We start from the raw sequence: 27,686 nt of genomic DNA, 5'->3' as shown, positions 1-27,686 counted from the left end.
TAAACATCCGGGCGGTCCGCAATTTATCTCTGCAGGGCCGTTCTAGATCGTCCTTCAGAGTTAGGCCTCATTTACACGAGCGTAATATACGCTTTTTTTTTAAACAGGTTACTCGATATGGTGATCGGAATGCACTGTCAAGGTTGCTGAAAGAGTTACTGCCGATCAGTTAACTCTTTCAGCACCCTGGACAGTGACTGACGTCGACTAGCCTCATCTCTATGATGGCGGCTGCGCGAAAATCATGCAGCTGCGCATTATACACTGATGACACACGGAGCTGTCAAGTGCCTTTTGCGCACGCAAAACGCTGCGTTTTTTTGCGTGCGCAAAACGCACACGCTCGTGTAAATGAGGCCTTATACATTTTTCTGCCCTGTGGCAGCATTTAGCACCGTGATACCGCTGTCTCCAGACAGCTGACATCACGGAGCTCTGCCCAGAGACCAATCAACGTGGTCTCTGGTCATGTGATCATTGTGACAAACTGTCACAATGATCACAATACTATGCCCGTCGGCGGCACCAACAGCCACACCTCATGAACCCCCCCCCCCCCCATAATTTCTTTCTCTCTTGACAGGCTGTCGGGGAGGGAGAATAAAAATAGTATGTAATAAAACCACACACTTTTTTTTACCCTCCTATCCATCCATCCATCCATCCATCCATCCATCCATCCATCCATCCATCTATCTATCTATCTGTAGATCATAAATAGATGTACAGTTTTAGGCCCCCTGAACACGGCCGGAATTTTGATCTGCAATTACAGACTGTAATTGTGGATCAAAGTACGGGCCCGTTCAGTACTATTGCCCACGGACGCCTTCCCGTATATTTACGGGAAGGTGTCCGGGCCGTAGAAATGAACTGCAAAAAAAAGACGTCCTATTTTTTGATTTTACGGACCGTGCTCCTAATTTTATAGTCCGCAAATGGGGGTTTCTGTCCGCGGCCGGCCGTGCCTGTAATCACCGGCTGTGATTACGGGCATGGCCATGTGCAGGGGGCCTTAAGCTGGGGCTACACAGTGACTTTGGCCGTGACACTGGTCGCATGCACAAAGATCAATTTGGAACCAGATTTGGAAAATTTGCTCTTCAAAAGCCAGTTTGCGCACCATTCATTGCAAGCTCCGTCTTGCGCCCTGTGTGTAAGAAATGCCCACATATTTGGTATTGTTGAAGTCGGCAGAATTTGCCAAATATGTATTCAGGTGTGTTTGCCAGTAACATGCACCAAATGTCAAAAGAAGATCACCTGAATTCACATAATTGGAAAAAAACTGCCAGTTTTAAATTTTTCCATGAAAGTCAATGAATTGTCTGGAAAAAAATAGAGGGCTAAAATCTTTTATATGTCACTAATCCAATAGCTCGGGGGGGATTTCCTAAAAAGAGTAATTTTTGGGGTGTTCACAGTGTTTTGGCACTTCACAACATCTGTAATGGTCGTATGGTGTCCGCAAACCAGCTTTGGAAAATTTGCTCTCTAAAAGCCAGTTTGCGCACCCTTCATTGCCCAGCATGTAAGAAATGCACAGATATTTAGTATTACTAAAGTCAGCAGAAGTTGCCAAATATGTATTCAGGTGTGTTTACCCAGATGTCAAAAAAACATCATCTAAATTCACATATTCACATTTTTCTTAAATTTATTTCCCTTTTTTACTTTTACTTTTTTTTAAAACATAAAATATATATATATATTTTTTTTTACAAAATATGGAAGCCCGACATGTTCTAAAACACATGTCGGTTGGAAGAGTAATAGAAGAACAATTTGCTTTTAAATTGTCACATGGCTAAAGCTTGAAAATGGGCCTGGTCAGGAAGGGGGGAAAAGCCTCTGGTCAGGAAGTGGTTAATATGTAGTGGTTTACTGTGTGTAATGGTTGAGTGTTCATACAAGTGCGCACATCTGGACTGGCACTAAATGGCATCCCTGGCACACAAACCCCACTAATCTACGTACAGTATTGCCCCAACCACATAGTGTAGAAAAATAGTGGAACATACTGTAGAAACACCTAATCACACGGCCAGTGAAAGACGTACACTCTTTCAGTCAGGGACAACATTACACTACCACAACGACAAACACCAATAATGCCGCCATACACTGACCAATTCTACACAGGTTTCTATATATATTATCACACTGCAGACCATTCAAGAGAATACAATACACAGGAGGAATACATAGCAATTTAAAGGACGGGTGTTGCAAAAAAAATATTTTTTAGATCAATTTGCTTTGTGTTTTATTAAAATAAACTTTATTTATTTGTGTGTTTTGTGTTTTACTTTTTTTTTTTCTCTAACTTTTATTTCACTATGGAGGCTTCCATTTTTTTTTCATCTCTGTATGTGTCGATTTAATGACACATACAGAGATGGAATACGGCACATACATCCCCATAGCGAATGCGAACGGGAGCCGTTCGCATTCACTATGGTGTACGTTGTCTGTGTGGGAACGGCGCATGCCATTTTCTTGTGGACCGGAAGCCGCGGCCTGACAGTAAGATGACTACTTCCGGTCGCTGCTTCTGGACATGTGTTCAGAAGCGTGCGGAGGGAGTGGACGGAGCAGCGGCGGCGGCAGGAGCAGGTAAGTTATGTTTGTGTTTTAGTGTGTGATTACCACTGTATGTAAGCCTACTACACTGTGCATTCGCTCAAAAAATGGCGGCACACGGTGTAGGAGGTTTGAACATTCAATCCCCTCCTTTCTCCTGGCACTAGCCAGGATAAGGGAGGGGGGATTCTGTGAGCTCACTAGAGCGAGTGTGTCTTCTCAAATTTTGCAGCATAAAGCAATGTGGTTGCTTTACCACATGCCAATGCTGCAATTTTGGGAATTGCTCCCTCTAGTGACCAGCACAGGGAAATGTTATAAATTAGAATCTAATTTATAATATTTCCTGACTTGTGAAATTAAAAAAATTAGAACAATGTCTAATCTTGCATACACTAACTGTTTAACTAAAAAAAAAAGAAAAAAAATTTTCTAGCGACACATTCCCTTTAACCCCTTCCCGACATCCGCCGTATATATACGGCGCTGTCGGGAGGTGCTTCCCGCAAAGTGCCGTATAGGTACTGCGCAACGGGAAACGGTCATCGGTGCTAATTGCACCATGACATAGTAAAGATGGCTGCTGTCCCTGACGGCAGGCCATCTCTACTACTCGCCCAGGGTGCCGTTTTGCCCCCCCCCTGCTATTGGTCAGTCAATTCTGGACGGCCACCAACGTCACCTAGGGAGGTGGCAGTGATGCCACCTCTAGGAGCCCTCTGGTCGGTCTGTAATGACCGACCAATCAGAGCATCGGGGAGTGTTGTGAACATCGATACCGCTCTGCACGCCGCCATTCCAGTTTGAGGCAGCGTGCGGAGCGGTTGAGAGATTGTCTGCTGTGGCTTTTCTGGGATTTGTAGTGCAATCTGCACTACTGTGTAAAAAAATGAGAGCCCTTTTTTGCTACTTCTGTCTGATCACCAGTCTTTTTTTTTTTTTTTGTGATCAGACAGATTTTTTTTGGCCCTTTCCCTGTCCTTGGGCCTGTCCTCGGGCCTGTCCTCGTCCCTGTCCCAATCCACCCACTCCCTGTCCCAATCTAACACCCCCTTTCCCACCCCACACCCTCCCTGTCCGAGTCCTGTGCCCACTGAGCGCTGATCAGTGACCACCATCACTGATCAGCATCTGTGCTCAATTTTTGGCGCAGGATTTTTCTTTTTAATTTGCATCTAATTTATAATATTTCCTGACTTGTGAAAAAATTTAAAAATTATAACAATGTCTAATCATGTATAAAATAACTGTTTAACCAAAAAAAAAAAAAAAAAAAAATTTTCAAGCGACACATTCCCTTTAACTCCTTAACGCCGAAGGACGGATATATCCGTCCTCAGCAGCTGCTAGTTCGCGCAGGAGGACGGATATATCCGTCCTGTGATCGCGCGGGTACTGACAGCGTACCCATGCGATCAGCGGCAGGAGCACGGCTGTTATACTCAGCCTGGCTCCTGCTGCAACTGCCGGAATCGAAGCGCGCTCCGATTCCGGCAGTTTAACCCATTAAATGCCGCTGTCAATAGTGACAGCGGCATCTAATGTGTTTGACAGAGGGAGGGAGCTCCCTCTGTCACCCGATCGGCGCCCCCGCAAACAAATCGGGGGTCGCCGTCGGGTTTCCATGACAGCCGGGGGTCTAACAAAGACCCCCAGGTCTGTCTTCAGCATCTGCCTGTTAGGCGATGCCAGAGGCATGACCTAATAGGTTGCCTGTCAGTTTTACACTGACAGGCAATAATGCTTCGGTATACTAAGTATACCAAAGCATTATATATGCGATCAACAGATCGCATAGTGAAGTCCCCTGATGGGACTTTAAAAAAAAATGACAATCAGTTAAATAAAGTTTGTGAAAAAAAAAAAAAAAAAAATTACAGTCAAAGTCAAATAAAACTACTTTTTTGGCCCAAAAAGTGGTTTTATTTAGTAAAACTGTCAAAACAAATCACACATACACATATATGGTATCCCCGCGATCGTAACAACTTGACCAATAAAATGAACACATTAATTAAACCGCCGGATGAACGGCGTCCAAAGAAAACGCAAAAAACAACGGCAAAATTCTCTCTTTTCTCCCATTCCCCCCCAAAAAAATAAAATAAAAGTTAATCTATAAGTCCTATGTACCCCAAAATAGTACTAATGAAAACTACACATTGTCCCGCAAAAATCAAGCCCACATACGGCCACATTGACGGAAAAATAAAAACGTTACGGCTCTTGGAATGCGGCGATGCAAAAACAAGTAATTTTTTTCTAAAAGGGTTTTTATTGTGCAAACGTAGGAAAACATATAAAACCTTTACATATTTGGTATCCCCATAATCGTGCCGACCCATAGAATAAAGTTAACATGTTATTTACGCTGCATAGTAAACGGCGTAAATTTATAACGTGAAAATTAATGCTGGAATAGCTGCTTATTTTCAATTCTCTCCTAAAATAAAGTTAATAAAAGTTAATCAATACATTATAAGCATCTAAAAATGGTACAATTACAAAATACAACTCGTCCCGCAAAAAACAAGCCCTTATACGGCTATGTCGACGGAATAAAAAAAAAGTTACGACTCTTGGAATGCGACCGTGAAAAAACAAGAAATAATCCTTGGTCATTAACGTGCAAAATGGCCCGGTCATTAAGGGGTTAAGAGCATCTGTTGGATCTCCAGACATGTTTGTTTTATTAAATACCTCAGACCCCAGACCTAAATAAATTCAGACCCCTACCTCATATCAGGCTTGGTCAGTAGACAGGAGTTGTCTTGTTTCAGGCAGGCAGCACTCGTATCTTTATCAAAGACAGCCGCTGGCTCTGTTTGTGATTGACTGGGCTGACGGCCGTGTAAAATATGCTGAATCCCCTGTGGTGCAACATACAATACAAAGTCTGCAAATTAATAATTATACAAGCTTTGGATGGCTAGACCAGCTAATTCACACTTGTGTTGCTGCGGCACATCTGGATTTCTAAGGAACAGATAGATGGCCAGTCCATGCAGCTTGGAATTGAGTCATGAAGCAGCCCTCTAGGTAATGTAGACAGTTGCACCATAGACAGTAGGGTTGTCACGATACCAGAATTTGGACTTCAATACCGATACTTTGTGTAGTTTTGCGATTTTCGATACCAAAATGATACTTTGCCAATAATAATAATTAAAAAAAAGTTCTTAGGCGCATGGTGTGATGAGTTTTGAACTTCCATGTGCCTCACATTAATCGTAATTAACCCCACCATGTTTCTCAGTCATAATGAACAACATTTGGTTAATGTATGAGGTATATGATGGGGTTAACTACGATTAATGTGAGGCACATGGAGGCACAAAAAACAACACCTCGTGCCTCACATTAATTAGTGAAAGAAAGCAGTTTTTATTTTAATTTTTACAGTGTACACATGACGCTATAAATTTGTTGCCCAGGGTATTACGGTTGCGACTATACCAAATATGTGTATATTTTATGTATTGAGACTTTTATTGTAATGTTTATTGTAAATAATGTGTGTATTTTTGGGTAAAATTTTTTATTTACGTTATTTTTTTTTTACTTTTTATTTTTGAACTTTAATGTACTGGCATATATCTATATGCCAGTGCAATAGCCTGTGTACTGATAGTACACAGGCAGTTATTCGAACATACCTAAGTATTCCCTAACAGGAAAAATGGTCAGATTACCCTGGGGTCCTTCAATGGACCCTGGGCTGTCTGCCAATATTTGGTATGTCCCTCGATTGCATCACAGGGAACCCCTGTGACGTGATCCAAGGGGCATCCCCCTTCTCATTTTCCCCTTGAATGCTGCAGTCATCTTTGATCGCAGCATTCAAGGGATTAGCGGCGGCGATCAGTGGTTTGTGTGATTTCGGCCGTTAGAGTAATACAGCCATTACCCTGCTCCTGACAACAAGTGTGCCCGCACGGTCAGCATGAGGTGATGCGCACAGCTTAGTATCGAAATTAACGGTATTGAACCGTTTGAGGGTGCGCGCCATCTAAATAGTATTAATATTTCGATGCATCGTGCAACCCTACTAGGCAGTTGCCTATCTTGCCTACTCTTTTTGCCCCTGGCCTCCAGTCTTTTAGACTGTTGGTGTACTGTAGAAATATGGAAGGTCGCTAATTTTCTAAGAAGCTATAACATAACAGTAAAAATATATTTGGATTTATTGCATTTGGGAAAAAGGAGGCACAACGGAGCAGGATGGTGTACTCCTGAGACCTCTCTGTTTTCCTGTTAGGCCCTGTTCACACTGGGGCTGATTTTGATGTGGAAACCGCGTCGGAATCAGCGCTAAAAAATGGCCGAAATCGCCCCCATTTATTTCAATGGGAGGCAGAGGCGTTTTTTTCCCCCAGTTGACTTTTGGGCGCTCACGGGGAAAAAAAGCGGCATGTCCTTTTTTGCTGCTGTTTCTGCCTCTGACATCCCATTGAAATCCATGGGAGACAGAAAAACGAGGCGCTTGTTTCCTTGGCTTCAATGGCCGTGGGCAAAAAATGCGGAAAAAAGTTCAGGCAGTTCAAAATCTGCCTCAAGATTCCTGAAGGAATCCTGGGGGAGGTTTTTTCTGCCTGCTAAAAACTTTATGTGAACAGGGCCTTACCTTGCTTTCATGTGCACACGTTGCAAGTACCTATGAAACAAAGGGTTCTTTCCAAATCATAAAGTGATAGCATCAGGGGCGTAGCTAAAGGCTCATGGGCCCCGGTGCAAAAGTTCTTATATGGCCCCCCCCCCCGCAAACTTCTCATGGCCGACGGTCTGCAGCTTTCAGCTGCATCGCTGGGTCTCCTAAGTGACCCAACAATGCAGCAGTAGCAGCCAGGGGCGTCTCTAAGGGCTTAAAATGTCAGGGGAAATAGCCCCAATACATATGTGTCCCACCCAAAAAACAAATGTATGTGTGTATATGAGACAGCATATCTATAGCACTACGACCCTATAAACTATGGATAGGATTAGATACACAGCTCAGCAGACAGTATCACACATGATAGGATTAGATACACAGCTCAGCAGACCGTATCACACATGATAGGATTAGATACAGTGGCTCAGAAGGCAGTATGACACATGATAGGATTAGATACAGTGGCTCAGCAGACATCACACGTGATAGTATTAGATACAGTGGCTCAGCAGACAGTATCACACATGATAGGATTAGATACAGTGGCTCAGAAGGCAGTATCACACATGATAGGATTAGATACAGTGGCTCAGCAGACAGTATCACACATGATAGTATTAGATACAGTGGCTCAGCAGACAGTATCCCGCATGATTGGATTAGATATAGGGCCCAGCAGACCGTATCACACATGATCGGATTAGATACAGGACTCAGCTTGCTGACATTGCGGCTCCAGCGCTGGACCCAGGAGAGGTAAGAATAATAATTTTGCTTCTTTATGTGTTACTGATTATTTTTGTGTGATTGTTTTTTTACAGGTTCGGTTGTTGGACTTCGGATACGAGGACTTCAATGACGGCGTTTTTTTATTCTCAATAAAATGGTTAATGGGGGTTGTTTTTTTATTTCAATAAAATATTTTTTATATGTGCTTGTATCTTTTTAAACTTTAATATTACCGCTTTAGTAATGGCTGCTGGCTGATTGACAACCTCCATTACTAACGCGGGGCTTAATGTTAGCAGGTGCAGAGGCTAATACTAACCCCCATTATTACCCTGGTACCCCCCGCCACCAGGGGTACTGGGAAGAGCCGGGTACGAACCAGTACCCGACCATCTGCAATGGCGGTCAGACACCGGGGCGGCCGCAGGCTGGTAGTATTAGGCTGGGGAAGGCCAAAAACAGTGACCCCCTACCACCCTGGTAATGCTGCCTGCTGCTGCTGTGTTGTATCTGGCTGGTTATGAAAATTGGGGGGGGACCCGACATCGTTCTTTCCAATTATTTTTTATTTTTTTAAATGATGTGGGGTCCCCCCATTTTTCATAACCAGCCAGATACAATAAAGCAGCAGCAGCCTAGCATTACCAGGGTGGGAAGGGCCACTGTTTTTGGCCTTTCCCCTCCTGATAGTACCAGCCTGCGGCCGCCCCAGTGGCCGACCATCACTACAGATGGTCAAGTACTGGATGGTACCCGGCTCTTCCCAGCACCCCTGGTGGCGTTGGGTACCGGTGTAATAAAGGGGGTTAGTGTTAGCCTCTGCACCGGCTAACACTAAGCCCCGCCTTAGCAATGGATGCTGTCAATCAGCCGGCGGCAATTACTAAGGCGGTAGTAATATAGTTTAAAAAAAGCCACAAAGACATAGAAAAAATATTTTATTGATAATTAAAAAAAAGCCGTCATTGAAGTAGTCCTGGAATCCGGCGTAGTCCAACGACCGAACCTGTAAGAAAAGACACAAAAAAAACGATTAGTAACACGTGTTAGGCTTAGATACAGGGTCCAGCAGACAGTAATCTTATACAGTATAAGATTACTGTGTGCTGGGGCCCTGTATCTAAGCCTACAGTGTGGTAGGCTTATATACAGGGCCCATCAGACAGGATTACACATGGGCCATGTATCTAAGCCTACCATGTGATTGGCTTAGATACAGGGCCCAGCAGACAGCATCACACAATCTGTGATCCTGTCTAATGGGCCCTCTAAGCCTGCTACATCGTAGGCTTAAAGGGGTTGTGCAGTCCCTAAACATTCATGGCCTATCCTCAGGATAGGCCATCAATAGCTGATATGTCGGGGTCCGTCTCCCGGGACCCGCCAATCAGCTGTTTTGAAGGGGCCGCAGCACTCGTATGACAGCTGCTTCCCCTTCATTGCCCTTACTCGCTCACACTGTGAATCGCCGACACCGATTCACAGTGACCGGAATAAAGGGGAAGCAGCTCTCGTGCGAGTGCTGCGGCCCCTTCAGAACAGCCGATTGGCGGGTCCCGGGAGTCGGACCCCGCCAGTCAGGGCTACTAATCTCACCTTCCTCTTCAGCCGCGGCGGAAGTTCTGTCCTCTCGATGTTGTGCGCGGCGCATAGCGCTGTGACGTCATGCGCTGCACACAGCGCTTGACGTCAGGTCCTCCGCCTTGATCCGGAACCAGGAAGGTAAGTACAGTCTGTTACTATAGTAACGGGCCCGCGGCCCGAGTTACTATAGTAACTTTTTATTGATGTGGTGCGGGGGGCCGGTCGCAATTGCGACCGCTGCGACCCCTATAGCTACGCCAGTGCTTTAGGTGTTTCACAGGAATTAAAGCAAACTGGAGGTGAAATTTGCAAATTTAATTTTTCTTGCTGAATTTCAATTTTATTCAATTTTTTTAGAAATGTCCCACATGTGGCTCTAGTGTGCTCGTGGACTAAAACACAAGCCCTAGAAGCAAAGAAGCACCTAGTGCATTTTGGGGCCCCTTTATTTATTAGAAAATATTTTAGGCAGCATGCCAGGTTTGGAGAGGTGTTGAGGTGCCAAAACAGTAGGAATACCCCAAAAGTGGAAACTACACCCCTCAAGGAATTCATGTATGGTTGTTGTTACCATTTTGACTTCACAGTTTTTTCACAGCACGTATTGGAATTGGGCTGTGAAATTAAAAAAATGACATTTTTTCCAATAAGATGTAATTTTTGATCAAAATTTCTTATTTTCACAAGAAATAAAACACCCCATTTTGTTGCCCAATTTGTCCTAAGTGCGGCAATAGCTCATTTGTGGTGATAAAGTGCCGTTTGGTCCCATGGGAGGGCTCAGAAGGAAAGGAGCGCTATTTGTTCTTTGGAGTCCAGATTTTGCTTGATTGTTTTTTGGGAGCCATGTCGCATTTGCAGAGCCCCAGAGGTATCAAAGCAATGGAAACCCACCAGAAGTTACCCCATTTTGGAAACTACACCCCCTTAAGGCATTCATCTAGAGGTGTAGTGAGCATTTTGATCCCACAAGTATTGTCTAAAAGGCAGGGGCGTAGCTAAAGGCTCATGGGCCCGGGTGCAAGAATTCAGCTTGGGCCCCCCTACCTCTCCCCAGCACCACCATCATTATCAGACCCCTGCGCGCTCCTATGCCCAGACGCCTTGCCCAACAGCCCCCATAGTATAATGCCCCCACACAGTTAATGCTCCCATAGCTGCCCCCAATATCAGCCCCCCCATAGAGTAATGCCCCCATATGTGCATAATTACTTACCTATCCCCGTTCCCACGTCGAGTGGAGGATCCTTCGCCTCCTCCGGTGTGTACTATGAGTGACTCAGCGCAGGCAGGCTCGATGATGTCGCTACATCCCGCCTGCCTGCGTCGAGCCGCTCACGGCACAGGGAATGCTGGATCAAGGAGATGTCAGCTCCTTGCTCCAGCATTGATTGGAACCGGGACCTCGGTGAGTGACTCACGAATACCCAGGGGACGCGACCCACAGTGTAGGGATGTCACGATACCAAAATTTGGACTTCGATACCGATACTTCGTTTACTTTGCCAACAGTAATAAAAATAAAAATAAAGTTATTCCATTTTCTGATGTGAGGCGCGAGGTGTGATGATGAATTTTGAATGTGCCTCACATTAATAGTAATTAACCCCATCATGTTTCTCAGCCATAATGGGCTAATATGTAAGGTACATGATGGGGTTAATTACTATTAATGTGAGGCACATGGAGGTTAAATTCATTATCGCACCTTGTGCCTCACAATTAGGCCCCATGCACACGACCGTAAATAACCTCCATTCACTTTCATTGAGCGCGGACACATTTCCGTAGCGCTACGGATGGGTGTCCGTGCCGTAGAAATGTTCCGAAAATTATGGAACATGTCCGTCCTTTTGCATTTTGCGGGCCGTTCTCCCATACTTTGTATGGGAGCACGGCCCGAAAATGCGGGTGGCAGTCGGCGGCTGGCCGTGCCCGCAATCGCGGGCCCTGATTGCGGGCACGGTCGTGTGAATGGGGCCTAAGTGATAGAAAGCAATTTTTATTTTATTTTTTTACAGAGTACACATCATAAATGATGCTAAAAAATTGTTGTGCAGGTTATTACGGCCGCGCCAATACCGAATATGTGCATGTTTTATGTATTGAGACTTATTTTAATGTTTATTATAAAAAAAAGTGTATGTGTATTTTTTTTATTTAACATTACTTTATTTTTAAACTTCAGTGTACTGGCCTATAGCTATATGCCAGTACATTAGCCTGTGTACGGATAGTACACAGGCAGTTGTTAGGACATACCTCAGTATGCCCTAACAACAGGAAATATGGTAGGACAGCCCTGGGGTCCTTCAACAGACCCTGGGCTGTCTGCCCATATATGGTATGTCCCTTAATCGCATCACAGGAATTCCCTGTGACGCGATCCAGGGGCATCCCCCCTTCTCATTTTCCCCTGAATGCTGCAGTCAGCTTTGATCGCAGCATTCAGGAGAATAGCGGCGGAGATGAGCGGTTTCTCTGATCTCCGCCGTTATAGAGCGGGGCTGCGGCTGTGTAATACAGCCATTGCCCCGCTCCTGATATAAGTGCGCGCGCGGTCAGCATGTGGAGATGCGGCCGGCGCTGCACTAATGAGCGGCGGTTCAGGCATTGAGGACAGAACATGGGGGTGTTTTGTAGCGCGTCCACCATGTTCTGTCTTCAATGCCGACGCTCATTAGTGCAGCGCCGGCCGCATCACATCACCCTGACGGCCATGTTAGGACTCAGGAGCGGGGCAGTGACTGTATTACACAGCCGCAGCCCCGCTCTCATACACTCATGTGTACTATACTGTATTGTGCAGTTTGCGGTGGAGGAGGGGGGGGGCTGTGATTTAACGCTCCCCCCCCCCTCTCCACCGCATACAACACAATACATTACAAGGCATCACATACATTACAATACATAACGTTACAACACAATACATTACGTTACACTGCAGCTTACCTGGAGTCCTCCGCACCGACTCTTCTGCGCTGTCTGGAAGCCGTGTCACGTGACAACACGGTCACATGGTACACTAAGTGTACCATGTGACCGTAACCCGGAAGTGCCGGCTTCACGGCAAAAGAAGATTTAGTTAGAAAAAATGCTGTATGGCAACGGGGGCCCGTGGGCCCCCCAGGCTTAGGGGCCCGGTCGCAACTGCGACCGCTGCGACCCCTATAGCTACGCCACTGCTAAAAGGTAATGCGCAGCAGATGGTACAGTGTGAGATTTGCAATTTTCTATATATGTATGCCATTGCAGTGTCCAATATATTGTGCCCAGCATGCGCCACCGGAGATACACACCCTATAAATTGTAATGTGGGTTCTCCTGGGTACGGCACTACCCTACATGTGGCTGTTATCTGCTGCCTGGGCACACGGCAGGGCTTAGAAGGGATGGACCACCAATTGGCCTACCGGAGCTTTTCTGGTGCTAAGTCGTGAATGCAGATGCCCCTGAGGTACCAGTACAGTTGAAACCCCCAAGAAGTGACCCCATTTTAAAATCTAAACCCCTTAAGGCATTCATCTAGAGGTGTAGTGGGAATTTTGATCCCACAGGTATTGTGTAAAAGGTAATGCGCAGCAGATGGTGCAGAGTGAGATTTTCTATATATGTATGCCATTTCAGTGTCCAATATATTGTGCCCAGCATGCGCCACCGGAGATATACACCCCATAAACTGTAATGTGGGTTCTCCTAGGTACGGCAATACCCTACAAGTGGCTGTTATCAGCTGCCTGGGCACGCAGCAGGGCTCAGAAGGGAAAGATGAGGATAAGCTGTGCGGAGTGCGTCAGGGTAGATCTATGATAAATTTTAAAACACTATCATACAGAGCCCTGGTTTTTCGGGACACGTGTCATATTGATATATTGTGTCCTTATCCCCCTCTTATAGCAGACTTTGCACCTCTTTTGACTTTTTCCCTTCTTGCTAGTTTGGGGACCTTCTCCTGGAAAGTGTTGCCCTGGTACGATGTGTGTGGCCTCGCTTCTTGAAGTACTGGGTGCCCCCTTCTTGGTCCCTAAAGATTAGGTTCTTCACCCCGTACGAGCAGTTCGTCGGCAAGCACAACACCTGTGGCTAGCAGTGGAAAGACAAGCAGCCCGGCTTATGGCTCACGATACTCTGTGCTGGAGGAGGACACGGTGAGTGAAGAGGAGGAAGAGCTGTGTGGTCAGAGGTGGGAAAGGCATAATGATGGTGGCAGAACGCACCACAGGAAAGATAAGGTGCAGGAGCCGTCCCTCACAGACATACTCGCTGCAGTGAAGCAGAACTCCTGGATTCTATCCATGCTGACTGGTCAGGTGGGAGTCCTGAAGGAGGACATTTTGCTTTTGAGAAATGATTTACAGAAAGTGGCAGAACGTACAACAATTATTGAGGGGAGAGTGTCTGAGGTTGAAGATGTTATTCCAGAGCTCCGATGTGATATACAGTCACATTCCTTGGCGGTGGTAGCCCTACAGGCTAAGGCGGATGATTTAGAGAATCGGCTACGCAGAAATAACGTGCGCTTGGTTGGAGTGCCGGAAAAAGTAGAAGGCGCTAACTCTGATGAGTTTTTCGAAAAATGGCTGCTGGAACAGTTTGGCCGGTCTTAGTGAAGCTGCTGCATTACAAGGACAGAGATCGGATATTGCGGAAGGCAAGGGAGTGGCAAGATATCTCCATTAATGGCGTTAAAGTGTCCTTTTTTCCGGATTTCTCTGCGGAAGTGCAGAAAAAGCGGTTGCAATATTGGGACGTTAAAAAACGTCTGCGAGACCTGAACATTCAATATTCTATGATGTATCCGACTAAATTGCGGGTGGTTGCGTTTGGGACTGCTTCATCTTTTGAGACCCCTCGGGAGGCTGCCAGATGTCTGGACTGCAACGAGAGTCGACTGCGGAGACCTGCTGGAGTGGAGGACGCGTGAAAGCCCGCTTAGGCGGCGAAGTTCGGAGGCCATGCTGTCTTTTGCGGGACTGTAGTATCCTACACTATGTTCTGTTGTTTTCATGTGTGCGAGCACCCTTAACTCGCGCTCAGCAGGGTGATATCCTTTAAAAAGCTATCGTACTTGATTCTGGGATAACTACTGGGTAACTAATGTTTCTGTAATATCTGCTGATTGTGTGGGATTGTTTATTACCTATGCATAGCAGGGGGAGTCACCACTTACTGGGAGTGGTGAGAACGTTACAAGGTCAGGTTGGAGGTGCCTTTAAGGCATGTCACATGTTCACACTCAGGTGTGCTTCTGTTGGATAGGAGGGAAAGTACATGTCGCTCTGACCCTTTTCAGAGGGGAGGTTTTGTTGGGGGGGGGGGTAGGGGGAGGGGGTGCACGGCTCAGTATCTCGGTTGAAGTAGCCTGGCTCAGTGGCAGATTTCTTTATGCTATGATGCCCGATGGGGTCGGTTAAATGTTTATCCTGGAATGTCCGGGGAATAAGGGAACCTAGGAAACGCCAGGCGATTTTCGACTGTGTTAAACAACAAAATGCCCTGATTGTGGGGTTGCAAGAGACGCATCTGACTAAAGATTCGGCGTCCTTACTACATAGAGTGTGGATCGCACATGGGTTTCACTACTTCCATACGACTTATTCTAGGGGGGTGAGTCTGCTGATACATAGGAGTCTTCCCTTTGTCACTCTTCTTTCTCTGATTGGGAGGGGAGGTATGTGGGAGTGCATTGCACCATATATCATTGGGAATATATTTTAGTGGTACTGTACATCCCTCCTCCTTATTCTCGCACTGTACTTAAAAAAGTTATGGAAAAACTTTCCATGTTGCCTGAGGTGCCGTTACTCCTGATGGGGGACTTTAATGTGGTGATGTATGAGGGGTTGGATAGATTTCATAGGGGTGGGGAGGGGGGCAAGGGGTGGATATGACAGCATTTGGGAGGTTAATTGTGGAAATGGAGTTACGGGATATTTGGAGGGATAAACACCCAGGGGTGCGCCAGTACTCGTGTGCATCGTCCATGTTTCGGTCTCTTTCTCGTATCGATTTGATTGTATGCTCAGCTTCAGCAGTGTCTTATGTTGCGCAAATAGAATATTTACAGAGGGCGTTGTCGGACCACTCTCCTGTGGCTTTGACGTTGGAAGTGGATGAGCGGCCTACCAGGAGTTTTGGAAATTGGAGGCTGAATGCGTTTTGGTTGAAATTGATGGATGGCAAGGAGATACGACACCTGATAAGAGAATATTTCACTTTTAATGCTGATTCGGTACCGCAGGGGGTTTTATGGGACGCCATGAATTCATGGCTGAGAGGAGTCTTCATTCAGTATATTAAACGGATCAAAACCAAGTCTCGGCAATTGGGGGACAGTCTGATGGAACGGGTGGCAGAAACAGAAGGGAGACACGTGGAAGAGGGTTCAGAGGTCACACTTAGTCATTGGGTTGAGGCTCAGACGCTGTTGAAGAATCACCAACTAGTGACGGCTGATAATAAGACTATTTCTTAAGCAGAAATATTATGAAGAAGGGGAGACTGCTGGGAGGTTGCTCGCTAGGATGGCACAGCCACAAGGGAGTAATAACTTCATTCATGGCCTTAGGGGATAGGGGGGGGGGAGGGTGGAGACAGACACAGGGCAGATTTTGCAAGTATTTAAAGAGTTCTATACTGACCTTTTATACCTCGAGAGCGCATTACACCACACAGCAACTGGAGGATTATCTGGGACACATTCATTTGCCTACCTTGGGCCCTGAGGCCAGAGATAGTTTGGAGACACTTATTTCCCTGCAGGAGTTGGAAAGCGCGATAGGGGATATGGCAAATGAGAAAGCTCCGGGTCCAGATGGTCTGCCTGGGGAAATTTATAAGGAGTATGGGACGGAATTGGCTCCACAATTTTTAGCCACTTTGCTGGATAGCTTTGAAAGAGGCAAATTACCGGATTCCTTATACGAAGCAACGATAGTGGTACTACCTAAGGAGGGGAAAGATAGCCAATTGCCGGATTCCTACAGACCGATATCTTTGCTGACGTCGGATGTTAAGATTTTGGCAAAGGTTCTAGCGCTGCGGCTAAATAAGGTGGTGCAGCAGGTTGTGCATGAAGACCAATCGGAGTTCATGCCATCCAAATCAACGGCTGTAAATGTTAGGCGGTTATTCTTCAATCTTCAGGCAGTACCGGACGTCCCTGTGGGGAGGGCTGTGCTAACGTTAGATGCCGCAAAAGCGTTTGACTGTGTAGAATGGGGGTATTTATGGAAGGTTCTGGGGAGGATGGGATTTGGCCCTAACTTTGTGAAATGGGTGCAGTTGCTGTACGTGGCCCCTACGGCCCGCATACGGGTGAATGGAGCACTGTCTGGAAAGTTTTTGCTGGCTAGGGGAACGCGCCAGGTGTGCCCATAGTCAACTTTGCTGTTTGCTCTGGCGGTGGAACCATTAGCCTGTCTCATACGACAGGAGGAGCGCATACGAGGTTTGCAATATGGGGAATTGGAGGAAAAAATCTCTCTATATGTGGATGATATTTTGATATATCTGACAGACACTGAGAACACTCTGGCGGTGGTACTAGACACAATCACTAGATTTGGCGTATTTTCAGGATTAAATATTAACTGGAACAAGTCAGCTCTTATGCCACTTGACCCGGTCAATATTGTGGACAATGGAGTGTGACCCAGTGTTCCGGTAGTATCAGAGTTTACATACTTGGGGGTTAAGGTGACGTCTCGGGTTCACGACTATATGACCTTAAATGTTTTGCCACTGTTGCCCAAGGTTAAAGATAAGGTGGAGACCTGGAATAGACTCCCTCTTTCTGCTCTGGGGAGGACCAACTTAATCAAGATGAGTCTTATGCCCCAGGTATTGTACATTCTCCATAATTCCCCGGTATGGATACCCAAACATTGGTTTAGACGACTGCATAATCTCTTTCGGGATCTGGTCTGGAAAAAAGGGGTTCCAAGAATAAAATTGGAGAAATTATAATTGCCAAAAGATGAAGGGGGTGTTGCTCTGCCGAATGCCTGGATATACTACTTGGCTGCTCAGAGCCAACATTTTAAAGGATGGGAGGACACAGAGAACTGGGGATCTAGTGCACGCTTATTGTCGTACATGGGGGGAGGACTTAACCCGCTGGAGGGGCTGGAAGCGCATACCTATAAGAGATAGGCGAGTACTAAACCAACATTGCTCCTGATACATAAAGTCTGGTGGCAATGCAACAGATCTTAAGCATAGGAATGTGTACTAAATATACTCCCATATGGCATAATTCGGTTCTGTGGGAAATGTGTCAATTGGAGGGCATGCAAAAATGGGAAATGGCAGGGGTTATGCGACTACATCACCTGTATGAGGATACCGTACTACGGTCCTTTCAGCAGTTGAAAGACCAATTCCAACTGGAACACAGTATGTTCTATCAATATTTACAGATACGTCATGCCCTACAGGCGCAGGCGGCTGTGGTGGACCTGACGATATGTGCTCTAGGGGTCCTAGACTATGTGGTTAAGGCGGACGCGTCTAAAGGTCTGATCTCGATGGTTTATAGGAGCTTGTTATCCAAACACTTGGGAGATCCGATGGAGCTGGTGAGAGTGAAATGGGAACGGGATATTGGTTCCTTGCCCAAAGTGGAGTGGGAGAAGATATTAGCGTCATCATGCCATCTTTCTCTCAGTCTGGCGCAGCGGAGATCACAACTCTTCTTGATACGAGTGTACCGAACCCCGTGGGTGTTAAAACAGATGGGGCTCCGATCAGATGCTAAATGTCCTAGGTGTACAGAGGAGAAGGCGGACATATATCATATGTTCTGGACGTGTGGGGCCTTGCGGACCTTATGGGGGGAGATATTGGAACTGATAAAACAGGTATATGGTCTGGAATTGACGGCAGATCCCAAGGTCTTGCTGCTGGGGTTTGTGGGAGAACTGGAGAGTGACAGGTTGGAAGGTTTGGCAATTGCAAAAATTCTTTATCAGACTAGGAAGTGTATTGCTAAACATTGGCTGGACGTAGAACCCCCCGTGCAGAGGGAAATTGTGGGAATGCTATATCCTAACATTCTGATGGAGTATAAAATATTTTCGAAAAGGGGCAATGAGAAGAAATTTGATAAGCAGTGGGGAAGATGGTTGGCCTGCCCTGGGGTGGTGTCGTCTGAACTGAGCAGAATACGGACGCAAGTCTTATAAGGGACCATTTGCAGTCACATTAGGAGCATACGGGGGAGGAAACGATGGGTCCTGCTAATAGAACTGTTTTTCTTTTCTGTATCAAGTGTAACTGTTAGAGATACTGATGGGGGCTGTGCAGGGGTTGGGGGAGGCAATGTTGGGGTTTTTTCTGTCATACTGGAACTGTTGTATATGATGCTGATACAGATGTTGTATGTCTGTCAATGTCTTAGGGTATGTGCACACGATAGCAGGCATTTACGTGTGAAAAGACAGACTGTTTTCAAGAGAAAACAGCTGCCTCCTTTCACACGTAAATGCTCCTCGTAATATACGAGGCGTCTGTGACGCTCGTAAATCTTGAGCTGCTCTTCATTGAGTTCAATGAAGAACGGCTCAAATTACGTTGCAAAGAAGTGCCCTGCACTTCTTTGCCGAGGCAGTCAATTTACGCGTCGTCGTTTGACAGCTGTCAAACGACGACACGTAAATTACAGGTTGTCTGCACAGTACGTCGGCAAACCCATTCAAATGAATGGGCAGATGTTTGCCGACGTATTGTAGCCCTATTTTCAGGCGTAAATCGAGGCATAATACGCCTCGTTTACGCCTGAAAATAGGTCGTGTGAACCCAGCCTTATTGTTCTTGTTAATAAAATTGGATTGATTTAAAAAAAAAAAAGATTAGGTTCTTGATAACCACCTTTTGAAATTCCAGGAAAGTTCCCATCTGGCCTGTACATCGACGTAGCACGTACGCATTGTACAATGCCATCTGTATGATGTGCATGGCCAGCTTCTTATACCACACCGTATGGCGCTGTAGGGCTTCAGGACTTGATCTGACAAGTCCACCCCTCCCATGTACCTATTGTAGTCCAGGATGCAGTCTAGTTTGGGGGCCCCTGTACTGGTACCTCGTACAGGTACATGGGTACTGGTGTGGACATGTATTGTTGTCAATACAAGGACATCTCTCTTGTCCTTGTACTTGACACACAATATGTTGCTGCTAGAATGTGTCCTGCTCTCACCCCTTGTTTGCCCAAGCAGAGTCTTAGGGAGGCCTCTCAGATTTCTTCTAGCAGTGCCGCATGCCGCAGTACTTTTGGAAGCGAGGCACTTGAAGAGTGGTACGCTGGTATAAAAATTATCCAGGTAGAGGTTGTAACCCTGGTCCAGTAGTGGGTGCACCAAATACCAAACAATTTTTGCATTAACTCCCCGTAAGGGGGGGCATTCTGGGAGCTGAATACTTGTGTCCTTTCCTTCATATATCCTAAATTTGTAGGTATACCATGATGCACTCTCGCACAGCTTATACATCTTCACGCCATACCTTGCACTCTTACTCGGCAGATACTGGCGGAATTGAAGCCTCCCTTTAAAAAGTACCAAGTACTCATCAATAGAAATACACTTCTCGGGGGTGTATGCTTGGGCAAACTGGGCACTGAAATGGCCTAATAGGGGTCTCTGTTTATACAAACGGTCAAAACTGGGGTTATCTCAGGGTGGGCACTTCTCATCAGTATAATGTAAGAAGCGAAGTATTGCCTAATTTATTTATTTTTATTTTCCAGTTCAGTTCTGAAGTTGATTTGAGGGGCCTATATATTAGACACCTCCATCAAACACCCCATTTTAGGACCTAGACCACTCAAAGTATTCACAACAGCATTTAGAAAGTTTTATTAACCCTTTAGGTGTTTCACAGGAATTTAGAGCAAAGTAGTGGTGAAATTTACATATTTCTTTTTTTTTTTTCTGTCAAGATCCTTTTTATTCCAGTTTTTTTCTGTAAAACAGAAGGTTTTACCAGAGAAACGCAACTCAATAGTTATTGCCCAGATTCTGCAGTTTTGAGAAATATCCCACATGTGGCTCTAGTGCGGTAATGGACTGAAGCACCGGCCTCCGAAGCAAAGGAGCACCTAGAGGATTTTGAGACCTCCTTTTTATTAGGCACCATGTCCGGTTTGAAGAGGTCTTGTGGTGCCAAAACAGTGGAAACCCCCCAAAAGTGACCCTATTTTGGAAACTAGACCCCTTGAATTCATGTCAGTTTTCATGGGGTGCATGCGACTTTTTGATCAGTTTTTATTGTATTTTTAAGTGGCGTGGTGACTAAAAAACAGCAATACTATTGTTTTGTATTACATTTTTTTTTTTACAGCGTTCACCGTGCGCTATAAATGACATATTCACTTTATTCTGCGGGGCAATACGATTGCGGCGATACCAGATGTTTATAGGTTTTTTTATGTCTTATGGCGTTTGCAAAATAAAACATTTTGTAAAAAAATCATTTACTATTTGTGTTACCTTATTCTAAGAGCCAGAACGTTTTTATTTTTCCATCAAGAAAGCCGTGCGAGGACTTTTTTGCGTAACGAACTGTAGTTTTGATCAGGACCATTTTTAGGTACATGCGACTTTTTGATCTCTTTTTATCCCATTTTTTTGGGAGGTGAAGTGACAAAAAAATTGTCATTTTGGTATGGTTTATTGTTATTTTCTATTATGGCGTTCACCGTGCGGGATAAATAACGAAATAATTTTGTATTTCAGGCCGTTACGGACGTGGCGATACCAATTATGTATAGTTTTTATTTGTTTATCTATTTTTATTAATAATAAAGGACTGATGAGGGAAAAAGGGGAATTTTTACTTTTATTACTTTTAAAACTTTTATTTTTACACAACATTTTTTTTAAACTTTATTACTTTGTCCCAATAGGGGACTTGAGGGCAGGAGGCCCTGATCGCTATTCTAATACACTGCACTAAATGCGTAGTGCAGTGTATTAGAGCTGTCAGCTACTCACTGACAGCAAGCATAGTGGGTCCTGACTTTGTCAGGACCCACTAGGCTTCCGTAGATGGCATAGCCGGACGCCATTGTTACGTGTCCGGTTGCCATAGCCACCATCACCGGCCGCTATCTTGTAGTGAGCCGTCGATGGTGGCTTAACCCCTAAAAAGCTGCGATCTCTATTGAACGCGGCTTTTATGGGGTTAATCAGCGGGGACACAGGGATCGGTCCCCGCTATAGGAGCTGCGGCAGTTGCTGTACGAAACAGCAGCTGCACAGCTCCTGCATGTGTCGGGAAGACGGCCGAAATGGCCGTTACTCCCGTGATGTACTATTAGGTCATGGAGCGCGAACGATACAGCTACCATGACCTAATCAGTGGCGTAACTACCGCTATAGCAGCCGTAGCGGCTGCTATGGGACCCGCGGCATGAGGGGGCCCGTGTCGCCCGCCGGCACGGGCCCCGACCATGGCCGGAGGCTCCGCTAGCAGCCGCTATGGCTGCTACAGCGGGACGCCACTGAACACTACGGCAGAGCAGGGAGGTATCTCCCCGCTCTGCCATTAAACAAAAGACATGTATCCACTATTCACAGGATAGGGGATACATGTGTGATCGCTGGCATTGATAGGGAGAACGGGGGACTGAAAGTCCCCTGAAGTTCTCCATCACAAACCTCGGAGTTCCGGGGTCTGTGTCGGCAGCTCCGTAGAAATGAATGGAGTGCCGTTCGCGCTTGTGCGCATGCGTGACCTGCGCTCCTTTCATTTTTATTGAGCTGCGCAGACGCCGGAAGTCAGAGGTTAGTCATGGAGAAGTTCAGGGGACCTTCGGTCTGCCGTTCTCCCTATCAATGCCAGCGATCACACATGTATCCCCTATCTACAGAGGGGGCTGTATGGCGTTATCTACAGAGGGGGCTGTATGGCGTTATCTACAGGGGGGGCTGTATGGCGCTATCTACAAAGGGGCCTGTATGGCGCTATCTACAGAGGGGCCTGTATGGCGCTATCTACAGAGGGGCCTGTATGGCGCTATCTACAGAGGGGCCTGTATGGCGCTATCTACAGAGGGGCCTGTATGGCGCTATCTACAGAGGGGGCTGTATGGCGCTATCTACAGGGGGGGCTGTAAAAAAAGGCATTATCTACAAGGGGGGGTTGTTTGACACCCAGGGGTGGGGGGGCCCAGTCAAATGTTTGCTATGGGGCCCAGTCTTTCCTAGTTACGCCCCTGGACCTAATAGTACATCCAGGAGCGGGAAGGGGTTAAAGAAGTACATATTCAAAAATGGAAAATTTGACCTGGACACACGAGTTTCAATGACCTTTGGTTATGAAAGGGTTAATAAATCTCCCTCATTATTTTTATATTGTACAGGTCCATTTATTTGTCTGTTCTCTGTTTTTTATTGCCACTATGAAATCAATGGAGGATCAAGTAGTGGATGAAGAAATAGGATTTCATGATGACGAGGTAATTATTTTACTCTTTATATCTTTTAATTAATAGTTATAAGTCTGCTGTATTTGAGAGAAGTGTTCTCCCCCGCGCCTATTCCACGGGATGTCTATTCACAATCTCTGCACTTCGTTACTCTGTCTGTGGTAGTTACAGCAGAGGAAGCGTAATCTTGCGAGATTACGCAGTAAATGACAGGTTACAACGAGATCACGCTTCCTCTGCTGTAACTACCGTAGAAACAGTAACGAAGTGCAGAGATTGTGAATAGACATCCCGTGGAATGTCTATTCACTGTCTAAACACTTCAGTATTGTTAATGTGTTAGTATAAGACAGCACATAAGGATCTAGCAGGATCCCTATGCGCTGAGTAAATGAATGGAGAGGAGTGCATGACGCTGATTGATCAACGTCATACAATCCTCTGTACAACGCCCACTTGGTCTAAAGTAAAAATACACCCACTTGGGCATTAAGCAACTCATTAGCATAAATCTAAAATCGCTAATAAAGTGGCGATAACAGATCGTTTTTTTAAATAAAAAGCACTGCTGTCACCTACATTATAGCGCTGATCTCCTTATGTAGGAGATAGGGCACTTATAATGTGGTGACAGAGCCTCTTTAAGTATGTGTGAACTAGGCCTTAGATATGTATGAAAACCAGACAGGACCATGTTGACTAACCCCCGTTCTTTAGATGGGTGCGGCTCCCACAACTGACCTGCATCTATCAGACATTTATGGCATATCATGTGGAGGTGGGATTAACCCTTTGTTTTGTTTTTTTTACCTTAGGTAAATACTATTATTTAGACATATATAATTGCAATGTGTTGTTTTAATTTGCAAATGTAACAAAAATGAAATTTTTTAATGATTCAAAAAAATCATGTTCTACATTTGCATCGGAGACCCTGCTAGGGCCCTCTGTTAGGGGCCTTCATCACAGTTCTGGTGAAAAATGCCGGAAGCACGTCGGAAACCTGGCGGAACCCATTAAAGTCAATGGGCTCCGTAAGTGTATGCGATGCAATGGCTCCAGCATTTCCGTTTTTTTTTGTTCTGTTCCAATGATGGAACAGAAGAACGAAAAACGTATCGCAGATGTGAAAAGAGTGCAAGTGTGAAGGAAAATTTTAACCATCTTAACCTAATACTTTATTTGTTTAGGAGTCTTTTTTCCAAGATATTGATATGTTACAGAAGCATGGAATTGTAAGTATTGGCTATTAAATCACAGACATGTTAGTCTGTAATCTCAGACTGGTTGTGCAAAAAAAGGAATGATTTTACGTAAACATGTACAAATATTAGTCCAATGATAATAACCGAGGAAACTCGCATGATATAAATCTTACCGAAAAAAACCTTAGTGTTCAGTCCTTCATTTAAAATATAAACTTTTATTAGAAAAATGTTTATAGGAGGAATCCTCCAGCTCACCTTTCGCAGATTTGCACTGCTGATTGCGCCCGGATCTCCGCGTCGGCACACGGTGTAGGAACAGATAGGGTTGTAGACAATGGATGCAGCGCCAAGACAAAAGAAATGTTTAAAATGGGGAACTCCGTTTTAATTTTATTCAAGATTTCGTTAAAAATAGAAAATTCCAGGTACAAGGGTGAATGGCAGGCATAAGCGTTGCCTACGCGTTTCAGACGACCATAGCGTCCTTATTCATGGCTAGAATCAATGAGACAATTAGTAATATAAAATGTTAATGGCTTTTAGTATATTGCATTGGTTTATCTTTTTACTTTGTATATTTAAGGGAGTATTTCTATTTTTAACGAAATCTTGAATAAAATTGGAACGGAGTTCCCCATTTGAAACATTTCTTTTGTCTTGGCGTTGTATCCACTCTCTACAACCCTATCCATAAACTTTTATTACATAAGCATAAAAACAACAACCTTTTTATGGATCACAGTGAAAAAACTGTGCACAGGCATACATACATACATACATACATACATACATACATACAGTATCGAAAAGCATTGTGCATACAAGTTTAAACTATTAGCTAGAGTCCCATACCTACAATTTACAACAGTAAGTTTAATCTATAAGTGACCAGGAATGGAAGAAATTGCTACATAGTTAGTAGGTAATAACTCAATGAATAAAAAATTTACTTTGTGCTCAGATGCCCCAACGCCATAGCTTCAGCAGGCCAATTTACCTTGGCAGTCAATACTTAAAACGTCCAACAAGCAACTGCTCTGGCGGACTCGCGCTGTTAATGCATTACATGGATTGTATTCATGTGAATGGCCATCATGTAATACTGCGTCCACTGAAGGGGAAATGTCTAGCTGGCCGCAGCTTCCTCCAGCAATATCAGCTGTTTACTGGGGCCTCTATTTCCATAACCAGCCAAGGAAAACCAACAGCCACAGTCTGATATTTTCATGATGGAAAGGTTCTTCGCTATTGGTCCCTTCCCATCCTAAAAATACCAGCCTGGGGTGGCCCATCACATCGGTTTGGCCGCTTCTGATGCTTCCCGGGAACTCCTGGTGCGCTGGCTACCAGGGTAATAGCTTGGAGGAGTTAGTGTCAGCCAAAGGTGAACAAGCACACCTCTGGCTGACACCAAGCACTAGCAATAGTAATGGAGGTGTGAGTGAGACATCTCCATTACTAGCGCTGCTATACAGTTCAAAATAAAAAATTTTTGAAATAAACACTCCCCCACTAGAATCCTCTTTCACCATTTTATTTTACATAAATGAATTTGACAACGATCAGATGTGGTCCAATGCAAGAAACCCTGTAAAACAAAACCCAGACAATAACATGTGCTATACTTACCTCCAGAAGATGAGTCCTGACGTCCCCACCGCTGTCTTCACTCCTCTTTCCACTGACGCTTCTCTAGCCGGATCCCCTGCAAGGTAACCAGCAGGGGAAGCGTCAGTAGCGATGGGCCAACGTGGACATAATCAGCGCTGGTCCATCAGAGAACAGTGGAGGAGGGGGCGTGTCTCAGACTGGCACACTACGCTCCCTATGCAAGTCTGAGACATCGGTGGCCATCTTGGATCGAGGATAACGGGGACCATGAACGAGGCAACAGAACAAGAGGAAAGAAAGAGATGGACACCAGGTATGTTAAAAATCATTTTGCAATCGTTACTTTTATTTTTTTGGGGGGGGGGGGACTGGAAGGTCGCTTTAATGGCATGTGTGAATATACCCCAATATTTATGTATATGAAGTCTACAAAGAAAAATCTGAGCAGAATAAAAGTTAATGAAAGGAGACACCTCAACAGCTCTTCTACACTGTTTTATGTGCTTTATATGCAGGTCAGAGAGAGAAATATGATCTATATGTATATTTCTATGTCTTTTTATATTAGTTAAAAAAAAAAAAAAAGCTTCAGTTTTGCCACCGTTCAGGAGATTTTGCCTTTTCTGTAAGTTTCATAGTATTGAATGGAGCAGCAGCACACGTGTTCGACACCCTTTCCTTTCAAACTTGACCTTGCCATGGTCGTGCAGCTGGAGGGAAAGGGGAGCACGCTTGGATGTAGAGGAGATGTGATAAATGTTTTAGGCCGCATTACCCCTTTAAGGCTAGGGCTCAATAGCCCGTGATTGTGTCATATCTTTTTTCCAATTTTTGCAAGGCCATTTGCAAAGGTGAGTTGCTGAAGTTGCACGTGAATTGCTGTAATGCTGAAGTTGCAGGTGAATCTATGTCACATTGGAGCGATATGTCACTATACAATGCTTCCGTGTTTAAATACGTCATAGTATGTGGACAGGTCTGGTGAACTGTTAGAAAAATAATGTGCCATATCGATCTAATAGTTATAAGTCTGCTGTATAAATGAGGAGAGCGATCTCCCCGCCCCTTTAACCAGTGACTGCCTTGCCGTTTATCTGCATTTTTGTGCCGTTTCTGCTAATACTAAAGCAGACCTTTGCTATACTGTCCCCCTTTTTTTTTTTTAAATCAAACCAGTTTTTATTGATAATACAACATATATCATACATCTCATGCACATTAACTTGGTTCCAACCGTCAATACATTTTCAGTTTTGTACAACATATACAGTTATATGTATCATAACTCCCACTTCCCTCCATCCCAACTCCCCCCCCCGCAGTACCTCCTCCTTTCCCTGACTCATAAAACCATTCTCTCTCCTGCCTCCTACTGATATATCCATACTTGCCTCCTGATCATTCCACCTTAAGGTGTATTCTACCTCCCTGTAGTGCCATAATTGTGTTCCCATTTTCCCCATTGCTTATCGTATTTGTGTATTGCCCCACGTTTTAGGTATAAGTGATGTTCCAATGCCACCGTGTGATTAACGTATTCCACTAGCTCAGACACCTCCGGGGGATCCGCATTCAACCAATATTTTGCTATTAGTTTCCTAGCATGATACAAAACCTTTTTTATGGCCAGTAATTCAGCTCCATCTCCTCCCTCCTCCCCCATGCAGCCCAACACATAAATCTTAGGTTCCAACGGAAAAACTCTCCCAAATACCCTCTCTACCATACCTCCAACCTCCTTCCAGTAATCATTCAGCTTCGGACAACTCCAGAACATATGCTTTATGTCTGCCCCCTCAAACGAACACCTGGGACACTCCTGCGTTGGTCTAAGTCTCATTTGCATTAACACTTTAGGCGTCCTGTACACTCTATGTAGGAGAAAAAG

At 45.0% G+C, this 27,686-nt stretch overlaps 2 protein-coding genes across 7 annotated transcripts in view; one reads left to right on the top strand and one right to left on the bottom strand.

The window, feature by feature from the left end:
- CBY1 (chibby 1, beta catenin antagonist) overlaps positions 1–5,416 on the bottom strand; it is a 117,086-nt gene extending 111,670 nt beyond the window's left edge. Inside the window, exon 1 of the mRNA XM_075833577.1 lies at positions 5,320–5,416. The gene's annotated coding sequence lies outside the window, so the exon portion shown is untranslated. The remainder of the gene's footprint in view (positions 1–5,319) is intronic.
- DMC1 (DNA meiotic recombinase 1) overlaps positions 1–27,686 on the top strand; it is a 408,015-nt gene that overhangs the window by 61,515 nt on the left and 318,814 nt on the right. For all 6 annotated transcript variants that reach the window (XM_075833569.1, XM_075833573.1, XM_075833572.1 and 3 more), the window contains exons 2-3: positions 22,914–23,009; positions 24,170–24,214. In XM_075833569.1, coding sequence (XP_075689684.1) covers positions 22,953–23,009; positions 24,170–24,214 — 102 coding nt within the window. In that variant the 5' untranslated portion in view covers positions 22,914–22,952. The remainder of the gene's footprint in view (positions 1–22,913; positions 23,010–24,169; positions 24,215–27,686) is intronic.

Source organism: Rhinoderma darwinii, chromosome 7 (assembly GCF_050947455.1).
Source record: "Rhinoderma darwinii isolate aRhiDar2 chromosome 7, aRhiDar2.hap1, whole genome shotgun sequence".
Classification (NCBI taxonomy): Eukaryota; Metazoa; Chordata; class Amphibia; order Anura; family Rhinodermatidae; genus Rhinoderma; species Rhinoderma darwinii.
The sequence above is the reverse complement of the archived record's forward strand: the minus strand, read 5'-3'. Positions and strand labels throughout refer to the sequence as shown.